Consider the following 11,886-nt stretch of genomic DNA (forward strand, 5'->3'; position numbering starts at 1 on the left):
TCTATAACCCTGAAAAAACACATTGTTTTATAGAGTCTTGGATCTCTAAAGCTTTGAAACACATTGTTTTATAGAGTCTTGGATCTCTGAAGCTTTGAGTAAAGGCCATTGGGAAACAGGTGCAGTTGAAGTGGTCTAATGGAGCTTATTCCAAATGATATCATTCGTGAGTAATTGTTGAGAGTACCTTAAAAATCACACTATATGTTGAAAGGTGTCTGCAAAAGTTGGGAGGCTACGGTGAGTAGCCCTAAATTCTATGAAGATAGAAAAATATCACGAGTAAGTGAGTACCTGCTCTGCTTGATTCGAAAATACTGGATCACTCATCATGATCACCGTTATGCATGCGTAGTAATGGTATATGACCATGTGAAGCGCACCTGGGAAAACCTACCTCCCATTGACGATGCCCCCTTCGCTGGCATACCAGAACGGTGTAAGTGTGTGGCTGTGAATCGAAAGCTGGTCCTCATAGGTGGATACAATGGAAGTAACCACGACATGAGTCTGATGAAGGGTGTGTACATTTATGACTTTGAGTCCGCCAGTTGGAGCCTCGGATCTGACATGACCACAACTCGATCATTCTTTGCTTGCTTTGTCTCTTCTTCCACAGGACTTGTCTACGTGGCTGGAGGGATCAATGAGAGGAAAACTCCTCTTGTTGCTGCTGAAGTTTATGACGTGGAGAAAAACACATGGGAAATTCTGCCTCATATGAACCAACCACACGGCGATGCATGCCATGGTGTTTTCATGGAAGGTAAATTTATGGTGATAAGCGGAACCCAATTGAACAAAACTGCAGAAGTTTACGATCCGAGAGCGAGAAGTTGGAGAATGTGGGAAGATATGTGGAGATTCGGTGGATATACCTGGAAAAGTATTGTGGTTACTTCCTCGTTTGGGGAGTTGTACGTGTTTAGTGGACAAGAGGCAGTCAAGTATGATGGTGAGAAAAATGTTTGGTCTATTGTTGGTACACAATGGTGACTCCCCTACCAAAGTTGACGTAATAAATACTATTATTGGTGACTCCCCTACCAAAGTTGACGTAATAATATATTTCCTAAATCATATGTCTAAGGAAGATGTCACAAAATGATCTACGTTGGATTATTATATTGTTTTCTATCAATATGGATGCATTTGGAGTGGGAAAATTGGAGGAATAAACTTACAAGATCGTTTTTATGGATGGGACCCAGTTTGGAAAAATGAGGTCTAAAACCTTATGGAAGCATTTTGAGGCATTAAATAACATTGTTTGGAGGTAAAATTTTTCCCTTTTAGCTTTACATCATTTCATGCTATTCTACACACTAAGATATTTCCAACAGTGTAAGAAGTTCAACAATCATATTTTGTATGCAAAAGTTATTCCACTCAGTTGTTGACCTTCATGTTCTCACACGTATAGTTTAACAGGATGTTGTTATTCATGGAAAAGAGTCTAACCATGTGTTTTTGATGTAGAATACTCTAAAATGTTTTATATTGTAACTCTAGTTAAGAGTTGATGTAGTTAAAATTAACCACTAGTAGGCTATTGGGTTGTGTTATAACCACACCACTAGGAGGAAGATGCATTCATTTCTTTCGAGCACATTTTGCTCCATAGCTAAGAAAATATAGCTAGGAGAGATAGGAGGTAGAGAAAATAGAGATTATATGTGCACTATAGTAACCCACGACCCATAGGCATTACTTCTTGTTCTTGCAACCATATTTCCAGACAGAGAGGGAGCAAAGCAACCTCATGTTCCAGTTGGGTTTTCTCTTGAAAGGGTTTCACAGAGAGAATATATTGTGTATTATGTGTGTGTGTGAGATTATTTTTTCATTCAGAATATCGGGGAAAAATGGAGAACCTGTTGAAGAAAGGACCCAAAAAGTTCAACCAAGCTTGAGTGTTCTAAACCAATCACAATCCTTGTTTAAAATGGAAATAAATTAAATTTCAAGTCATATTATGGTGAGATCGACACTTTGAAGCTGAACCACTAGTTGCAACAACTAGAATATTATTTCAATGTCCATCAGATTGAGGAAGGGCAAAATATCTCATTCACGCAGCTAAAAATAGAAGGCCATGAACTGACTTGGTGGAAGTGCCACATGGAAACCCTAAGGTTGGTGGGAGAACCTCCAATGACTAAGCATGGAGATTTCAAAATTCTCATTATGTTACATTTTTATCCCCTTTGGCAAAACCCATCTTTGAGGGTCGAATCCATAAGATGTGGAGCTGATCTAACTGATACTAAACATGAAACAGGAATATAGGCATCATTAACAACATGCCTCTAAAAGTTAAAAATTGATTCATTTGACTTCAAACTAACTCCTAAAGAAATGAATCTACCCTATACAAATTTTTAACCATCATATTTAAAAGCCATGACATCATTTACAATATTAAATCATCCACCATGAGAGATAATGCATGATCATAGTTAAAAACTAGAAAAAAAGGCATCCTGAGCAAAATTTGCTCTCTGCACAGCGCCACTGGCTCAACGCATAGTGCCACTTTTAGGTCCCTTTTGAAGGCCTTCCCGACATCCAAATTGAGCACATGATAGCTCACTAGAAAGGTATTCAAGTCTACGTTCCAAAAAAACTAGCATTGTTGTAGTTGGAGCTCATTTGACCCCTCAAAACGTGATTCTCCCAAGACTACTTCTGTGTGTCCAAAAAGTGGCCGAAAGGTCATTTTTAGGATGTTTTTTGGACCTTTTGGTGGCCCAACTCTGCTCCAAAAACATTAAAACTTTCTAGGATGCATGTCCTCACTACCCTGAATCAAAAAATGCAAGCCATTTGTCCATTGGGTTCCCCTAGGAAAAGCGCAACGCTAGTGATGTTGCGCATCTAGGCCATTTTTCTGTGTGTCAAATTTCCAAAAATTGCAAAAGTTAATATTTGCTCAAAATTTCCCCAAAATTTGTGTGAAGCCTCACCATCATATGCTCTGATGATTCAAGGAATCCTCAACCAACATTCTAAGTCTATCTCCTCTTTCTTGCCCTTCAAGGCCCGCCTTAACCTAGCTTTCATCTTCTTGATTCTTATGTTGCAAATCCTATTGTGAGTCCTATAATGATAGGCCATGTGTTTGAGCATCTGATTATCTCTGTTGGCCTTCTATAGTAGCTTCTCAAGGTGTAGGTTGACTCTCTCAAGCCAAGTTTCTCTATCATCTTCAATTTCCTGCTAAATAGGGGTCAATGTAACTTGTGTCTCTTTACCACTTTGTGGTTTCACCTTGAGCATTTCTAGCTCCATGAGGACTTGTTTGACACTCATCTATTTGTTTTCTTGCTCTAAGTATGTGATGACATACTTGGCCCTCTCCAAATTGTCCATCAGAGCCTGTACTTGGGTCTCCTTTTCATGAATGATGATGTCTTTGATTGTTTCTTCATCGTGAGCCTCTAAATCAATGGTTTGAGTGTCATGTTGCTCAAGCTCATCATACTCTGCTAGATCAAAGTCTCTTTCCTCCTCATCATCAAGGTTTTCCTCCTGCCCATGTTTGCAAGGTCTAAGGTTGTACACTCCTAGAAAAGGATAAAGGGAATGAATGGGAGTCTTTTAGGAGTGAAGGGATGTACTAGCGTAGATTGGACAATGAAGGGTAAGATGTGAATAATGAGAGTAAGGGAGCGGGGTTTTAGGATGAGAGGATATAATGAGGGGATATAAATGAGGGGATAGGTAGTGATGTAGAGAGGGGTTTTGAGTTTTTAAAAGAGGGAAAAAGAAATCAATTTGAATATTTTTTTATGTTTAGAGGGTTTGGAGCCTTTCTCCTCAACACACAACACCTTTGCCCAGATGTGCAGTGCCGGCCTCAACGCACAATGCCACCTCCTAAACACACAGTGATTTTTTTAGGCCACTTTTGGAGGAATTCCCTGTGTCCAAATTGGGTGTAGGATAGCTAATTTTAAATCTTGTCGAGTCTACTTTCTAGAACATCTTGAATTTTGCAATTTGGAGCTCATTTGCCTTGTCAAAAGCTTAATCTCCCAAGACTGGTCAAAATGTGGAGAATTAAGGTGCCAAAATGCAGAGTGTTGTTTCAGTTACCTTTAGGAGGTCTTCCTCAACTCCAAATTGACCTCATGATAGCTCATTAGAAAGCTCTCTACATATATTTATCATTTGACTCATCAGGAAACTAATTTGGAAACTCAATCTAGGAGAAAATGTTATTTTCCCAAGGTCACGCAAGAAGTGCAACAACTCTCCAATGGAAAATTATTGTTTGGACATTTCTCCCAAACCGTGAGACCTGTGTAAAAATAGACGGAGGTTTTTCATTTTGGGTCCAATATGGACAAAAACTATCACTTTTGCCAAATTCATTTTTTCTTATTCACAAACATCATTTGAATAAAACCTTTCCCAATGTGTGGAACATGGGATGTGTAGAAATGAAGGGAGATGAAGAGGATGAGGGGCTTCTAATTTCTTGAGAAAACTTTGGGAAGTAGGGAGGGATGTTACGAAACAAGGGAAAGTTGAATTTCAAGGATCGAGTGAGGGGAAGGAGTCCAAAAGGGAAAAACACAGGCCTAACCTACAAAAGTGTCAAATTGTAGCAATAAGCTAGGGTTTGTGGGAAAATGATGAATTTGAGGGATATCAGTGATGGGAAGTGTTTAAGAAGGTATATTTAGGATAGATGAAGGTGTATGAGCATCAGGATACAAGTTTTGTTGATGATTTGACCATCCAAGAAAATTTACCTTCAAAACCCTAGAAAAGGGAAATGAGCCTTACCTAAGCACCACTGAAGCACAAACAAGGTGTAAAATGACCCACTGGAACTTGAAATAATGATGACAACTCTTTGAATGATGGTACACTCAGCCGAATGGTGAGATGGACTGACACATAGAAAACTTTGGAAGGCGTGAAAACAATCCTATACCTAATACCTAGTGACCAAATTTTACTTGAAGACTCACTAAAATCTCAAAATTTTGACTTTGACACCCCAAGACTGCTTTATAAGAGCATATTTTGATCACTGGTGAAAGGCTGAAAAGATTGATGCTAACACACCTCAGCAAAATGGAGTTGTATAAAGAATGAACAAGACGTTGATGGAAAGGGAAAGAAGCATGCTGAGTGGTGCAGGGTTAGGACAGGAATTTTGGGCAGAGACGGTGGAGATTGCATGTTACTTGGTCAACATATCACCTTCATCAACGTTGGAGGATAAGACTCCACAAGGGTCCATTCATTGGGTAATTATATGGGCCTTAATTGATCTCATAGCCTAGCCCAACCAACTTTTCTAACAACTTATTACATGTTTTCAATTATATTTTGTTTATGAGATGAGTTAGAGTTGGATATTATACCTAGTGGACTAATATGCATTAAATGCAGGATTGAAAGAGAAAATCAAGGAATTTTGGCAAAGACTAAGGTTAAAACTCAAATGGGACATGGGATAGGGATTGTAGGAGGTAAATCCTCTTTATTTACTTCTCCCCCCTTTGAATATTCCTCCATTTATCACACCAGCTCGGAGTGCAAGTAGCCAAGTCATGAGGATTAGAAGGCAGTCGAGCAAGTGAGAGGCAAATAGCTAATTTATCTCAAGTTTGGGAGTCAAGCCTCCCTAATTTTAAAGAATTCATTGGGGACTTCAGTTGTATAAGTAGAGAGGCCTATAGCCTCATTAGGATTTGAATTTTGGTTGTGAAACTCTAAGTTATTTTCGAGCCTTAGACTTGTGAAAGCTTTATTGATGTAGTTTTATGTTTTTGTAATAAGAATGAGTTATGTTTTTAGCCAGCACTGAGTTAACTCAGAGGGCTGAAGCTCTTGGGTTAGCACCCAACCCTAGCATCCAAGGTTCCTCTTTGTTATATCTGTATGTTTAGATTAGCCTAATAGCTTCATTATTAATTTTCCTTTAGATGTATTTTCATTGCAAGTAGTGTAGATTGGATTGGTTGTTTATTAGTTTGCTTCCATTTGTGCCTTACTTCAGTAGTAGACTAGCAGGGATAAAAGGAGTACCACAAGGCTATCAGTAGGTGTGTTGGCCTCATTTCCTCCCTTTGAGATCATGATTTGAGGAAGGGACCCCGGTGCAGCCCTAGAAACATAGATTTCTATTTCTTGCATGAGCTTTAGCGTTTACCGTATTTAGGTTAGAATTTGATCAGTTTTACAAAGTAGGATTCCATTTCCATCTATTCTATCTTCACTCTTGCAGTCAATCTCATCCATGTTTTCATTCCTTTCAGCAACTTTCCTCATGCATAATGTAGGTAGTTAGTTCATTAATTTTGCTTTTCTAGCTTAAGAGAATGCTTCATGTTCACATAGATTTTTGGAAATTATACATGTTTTATGCAGAGCAAGTGCTTCAGGAGTAGACACAAACTTCATAGCCAACAACCACCTTCCACTTCATCCACCATAGTCATTCCTTGTTTTCACCATTGCCTTCACTAGTTTTCATCATTTTACATAGAAATTATTCCAAGCACATTGAGTGAATCCAACCATCTTCTATCCTTGTTGTTGACTTTTGAGTGATCCTAGACATTTCCTCATTTCATTCCACCCATTTACCACCTTCCCTAAGCCTTCCATCACATCCAACACGTATAATTTTTCTCTTGGTTGTATCTTGTAGGTTTCTAGTACATCTCATAGGTTTTCCTGAAATGGCTTGTTTTAAGGCCAAATTGAGGGAAAACCTCTAGGAAGTCACCAAAGGTCTCCCAAGGGTCTCCCACACCTTCTAACCATCCTCCAACATCCTTAATTCATTTGCCACATAACCAAAAGAAATTAGTTTGCATACTTCATTTTGCATGAAAAGACAAAAAGACGAAAACAGAGTTATTTCAGTCGCTTTACTTGCACATTAGTGACGTTTGATTATTTATGCTTCCATGCTTAGATAATAGCATTTGGTTCATGTTAATATAGCATTATTGCAAATCATAGTTTCTTGGCAGTTAATTAGTAAATGGTGTGATTTAGAATTGAAATTCGGTCTTTTTCATTATTGCAGTAGAGTAGCTCCCCCTTAGAGTAGATTTCCCTTTCTTCCATCAAGAAACCAAGCTTCTTCTGACTCCATAGAAGTTTGACTTGAAAACCTTAGTGGTCTCTCACTAGGTGAACTATGACAAAAGGCAAAACCAGCACTTTTACTTGTGTATATAGCAATGTCACCTCCAACTTTGTAGGAACCCCAGGTTCATAAAGTAAAGTTGGTAGCCTAGAAGTTGCAGCATTCTTGCTGCAATACTGGTGCTCATCAACTGGTAAGAAACCATCTCTTTCACATCTAAGGGTATTTGGATGTGATGCATATGTACATGTTCCAAAGGAGAAAATAACAAAGTTGGATAGTAAATCTGAAAAGTGCATCTTTATTGGGTATAAGGATGGTTTAAAGGGTTATAAACTTTGGAACCCAGTAATAAGGAAGGTTGTGTACAACCAGTATGTGGTGTTTAGAGAGGTGAAAGATGTTATTAAACATGAAGTCAAACCAAAGGAACCTTAGAATATAGAGTTTGAGCTAATGGAGGAAGAATCAGACTCTGCAACATAAGAGGAATCAAAAGATGAAGAGCTACAAACACCGTTGCGAGAGGATCAATTCGAGAAAGAAGACAGCCAGAAAAGAATAGTCCATCTGCTTTCTGTTCAAATTTTTCTTATCTATTACTCATGATGATCCTAGAATTGTGAAGGAAGTAGTAGATTCAGAGGATAGCAAACTCTGGAGAGAGGCCATGGTTGATGAAATGGAATCTTTGCACAAAAATGAGGCTTGGGATCTTGTGTAGTTGTTGGCTGGAAGGAAACCCATTGGGAGCAAATGGGTGTTCAAGAATAAGACAAATTCAAAAGGAAAGGTGTATAAATACAAAGCTAGGTTGGTAGAAAAAGGTTATTCCCAGTTGTAGGGAATTGATTTTGGTGATATTTGTTCTCCTGTTTCCAAGTTAGCTTCTATTAAATTACCTTTATCTGTTTCTATGGCTTTTCATTTTGAGGTAGAACAGATGGATGTGAAGACAACATTTCTTCACAGGGATCTAGAAGAGGAGATCTACATGAAGCAACCTGAAGGCTTTGCAGTGAAGGGTAAGAAAGAACTAGTATGAAAGTTAAAAAAGTCTTTGTATGGGTTAAAATAGCCACCAAGGATGTGGTATCAGAAGTTTGATACATTTATACAGGTACCTGGCTTCACCAGAAGAAAAGCATATGATTGTGTGTATTTTAAATTAATTGGTGACATGTTATTTATCTGGCCTTGTATGTGGATGATATGTTGCTGGTTGGAAATGACAAAGAAATTATCTAGGATTTGAAGACCAAATTGTCCTCCAAATTAGGCATGAAATATCTTGGTGCTGCCAAATATATTTTTGGCATGGAAATTAAAATAGATTGGGCAAATAAAACTAACCGTTGCTAGTTCGAAATGTTGATCAAAATAAAACTAATGTAATGATTCTGAAAGATGATCTACACAAATTAAAAGAGATGGGGCAAAGAAGAAGCTTTGGTTAAACTAGAGGAAGTATGTTGAGACAATATTGTAGAGGTTTAATATGCAGGATAGTAAATCAGTGAAGGTTCCTATACCTGTAGGTGTAAAGTTATTTGTTGAACAATGTTCGAAGACACAAGAAGAGGAAGAGGACATGTTCCATGTTCCATATGCAAGTGTAGTCAGTAGCCTAATGTATGCGATGGTTTGTACTAGACCAGACATTGCACATGCAGTGGGAGTATTGAGCAGGTTTATGTCAAAACCATGGAAGGAGAATTGGAGAGTAGTGATGCGGGTTTTTAGGTATTTGTGTGGCACTAATGATTATGGTTTGTGCTACCAAGGAAGACTAGGATTGGACAATGTTTTGGATATTCATGGATTTGTTGATGCATACTGGGCTGGAGATTTGGATCAAAGAAGATCTACAAGTGGGTATGTGTTTAACCTATTTGGAGTTGTAGTCAGTTGGATGAGTAAGAAACAATCTGCAGTGGCACTATCAACTATAGAGGCAGAATACATGGCAGCCACTCATGCAAGCAAGGAAGTAGTTTGGTTGTAGAGATTGTGTTCAAGTATGGGGTTAGTATAAGGAGCTATAAGGATAGACTGTGAAAACCACAATGCAATTTTCATGGCACAGAACCCTGCTTACAATTCAAAGACAAAGCACATTGATGTTCAGTATCACTTTGTGAGGGATATGATAGAAGACAAAAATGTGTTGCTGGTAAAGGTAGACACTTTGAAGAATATTGCAGATGCATTGACAAAATATGTGAGCTCTAAGAATTTCTCTTGGTGTAGATAACAAATGGGCATTACAAGGCTGGATAAATGACTAAGCTATCATGTGGCCCCCTATGGAAAGAATAAAACAAGTGGGAGAATGTTGGGTTGTGTTATATTCTTTCCATGACTAGCCCACCTAGTTAGCGGGGGGCTAGAGGGGCGCCGAAGCCTCCCCTTCGTTGCGTCGATTGTGGACTGGGGGGTCAAAGGTGGTTTGAGGTGGGTGGTTAGCCCCCCTCTACTGGGTCCAGGGCAATGCCATGGGGAAAATTTCTTGGACCCTATATTAGGTGGGTGGACCTACCTATGGTTTTGTGCATGGTTTTCGCACATGGTTTTGGGCGCGATGCTTTTCGTTCCATGGTATTGGATGCTTTAGCATGTATTGATATGTATTGTAACATTGAAAGGAACATAATGGAAAATCAAGCTGGTAGTACCAGTTTTTGGATCCAAGGGAAAATATATGTGTATATGTTTTTATGTGTTATGCTCTCGATATTGTTATTTTCTATGTTTTAGAATTCGTATGTAGGTAAGTTTTATATGGGTTTAAAACCGACAAACATGAATGTCTTCCCCTCGTGGTTCTTTAGGGCTAGAATCCATCATCACTTCTTCAATCTGTTCCTCAGCCAACACTGGTCCTTGTCTATCAGTGATGATGCTCATGTTTCCAAAGTTCTTTGTCTATGCAATGATGGGCGTCGACACTTGAGTGACCGCCTCAACTAGTGAATCAAATCATGTACCAACAAATTTTAAAACTGAGGGAATGATTTTTTCCTCCTTCAAGCGCCGAGGAGTCCGAGATTTCCTCGCCCCTCTTGGTAGAGCTGTAGGAATGGAAGAATGAATAATGTCTTCTCTCATTTTTGCTTGGACTATACTCCCTAAGTCATGCCCCTCGGCTTATACATTTTTTGTTTGGGTGGAGTCTCCTTGTGGTTCTTGAAGAACCGTGTCAAGTGTAGGTTATTTTTCTTTTATCGATGCAAGGGTTTCTTCTGTTAGTGGTGTCGGTTCTTGTGTGAGAGTACCACTTACATTTTCTACTTCAGACCCCATGTTTTCTTGGATGGGTGGTGTTGGTTCTTGTGTAACAACACCACTTACACTCGCTTCTTTAGACCTCAAATTTTCTTAGACGGGTGGTGCTGGTTCTTGTGAAGCAGCACCACCTACACTCTTTCCTTCAGGCCTCAGTTTTATTTGTTCTAGTGATGATGGTCGTAGTTCTCCAAAAATATTATCAACTAATGTTGAAGTAGCATCAACCATGTCCTCAATTTCCATACTTTCCACTTCAACTAAGCCAACATGCAATGCTAGTTCTTACGGGCAGAATCAGCTGTAAGATCTTCCATCTCGACTGACTCAATGGGTGATGTTGGTTCTTGTGGGACAACGTCGGCCGTGAAATCTTCCATCTCAACTCATCCAACAGGTGATGCTAGTTCTTGTGGAGCAGCATTAGTTGTGGTGTCTTCCATTTCGACTGAGTCAAAAGGTGATTCTGGTTCTTGTCGAGTAGCATTGACTGTGGCATCCTCCATTTCAGCTGAGCCCTCGCCATCCTCTTCCTCTGTAGGTATAATTCCCTCTAGTTCTTCTTCCAACAATTCAATGAACTATTTTTAAGAAACAAGAGTTCGAGCCAACGCTTGAATTACTAGTAGCCAGACCAACTCGTGATTTGTGAGAACCGCTAATACTTGTCGAGAGCAACGGGCAGATTGTGCCATAAGTTGAAGACTTTTCTAGAGGAAGAAAGGCATATTCAGTTAATGAATTTACGCATGCCGGAACCGAAGGGAATCTAATAGTTTGAAATGATATTTGAACATCATTGTAAAATTTCCTTGGCAGGTAATGTATCTTAACACGAAGTATGCAACTTCACCCCGGGGATAAGGTAATGACGTAAGCTCATACCCTCTTCTATTTTGAATTTATGTTTCTCTGGCTTGTAAAAATATTTCTGGGAACTACCTCATGGGAGCCTTCCGTGAAAACCATTTCTTCCCTTCCTGTGGTAGTCCACTGACAGCTGAGATGGCTTCCTTTGTGACAGGGATATTGAGACCCTGAACTCTGGAATGATCTTTTTCCAAGTTCAACGCAAATTCAGTTGTAATAGTCTTGTCACAATATCTCAAAAATATATGTCCCAGCCTACATTTACAAACACCAGCCATACATCTGCGTTACTATGCACCAGAATTGTGCTCTCTAGTTCATGTCTCATAGCCGCTCCACCTATTCCTCCATAGCTTAGTAGAAACACTTGAGAGTAGCAGATTTCTCATTAGGATGGAGTATCGGTAGGTAATTTTTGCATAAAGGCATAAGAAATGGTGATAGCAGGGTGTACGAATGGAGATTTTTAGAAATATGTGAAAAATCCACAGCAGATTATGGAAATAATGGGGGGGGGGGCATTATGGTAATTACTCCGCAGACTCCAAAACGACCAATTCGTTATATCTAGTATCTATTGATAAATGTGCAGAGTAAAGAATCGTGGAGTG

At 39.1% G+C, this 11,886-nt stretch overlaps 1 protein-coding gene across 1 annotated transcript; it reads left to right on the forward strand.

Annotated features, from left to right (window-relative positions):
* Positions 1-357: 357 nt before the first annotated feature.
* Positions 358-996, forward strand: LOC149242639 (F-box/kelch-repeat protein SKIP20-like). The gene has a single exon (XM_089370927.1). The coding sequence runs from the start codon at positions 358-360 to the stop codon at positions 994-996; it is 639 nt and encodes a 212-aa protein (XP_089227053.1).
* The last annotated feature ends 10,890 nt before the right edge of the window (positions 997-11,886 follow it).

Source organism: Pinus tabuliformis, chromosome 8, assembly GCF_031772625.1.
Source record: "Pinus tabuliformis cultivar Carrire ecotype Pingquan chromosome 8, CPIR1, whole genome shotgun sequence".
NCBI classification, from domain to species: Eukaryota; Viridiplantae; Streptophyta; class Pinopsida; order Pinales; family Pinaceae; genus Pinus; species Pinus tabuliformis.

Bases quoted from the DNA above. Each gene is read 5' to 3' on its own strand.
- LOC149242639 (XM_089370927.1), top strand. From the start codon at position 358: ATGGTATATGACCATGTGAAGCGCACCTGGGAAAACCTACCTCCCATT.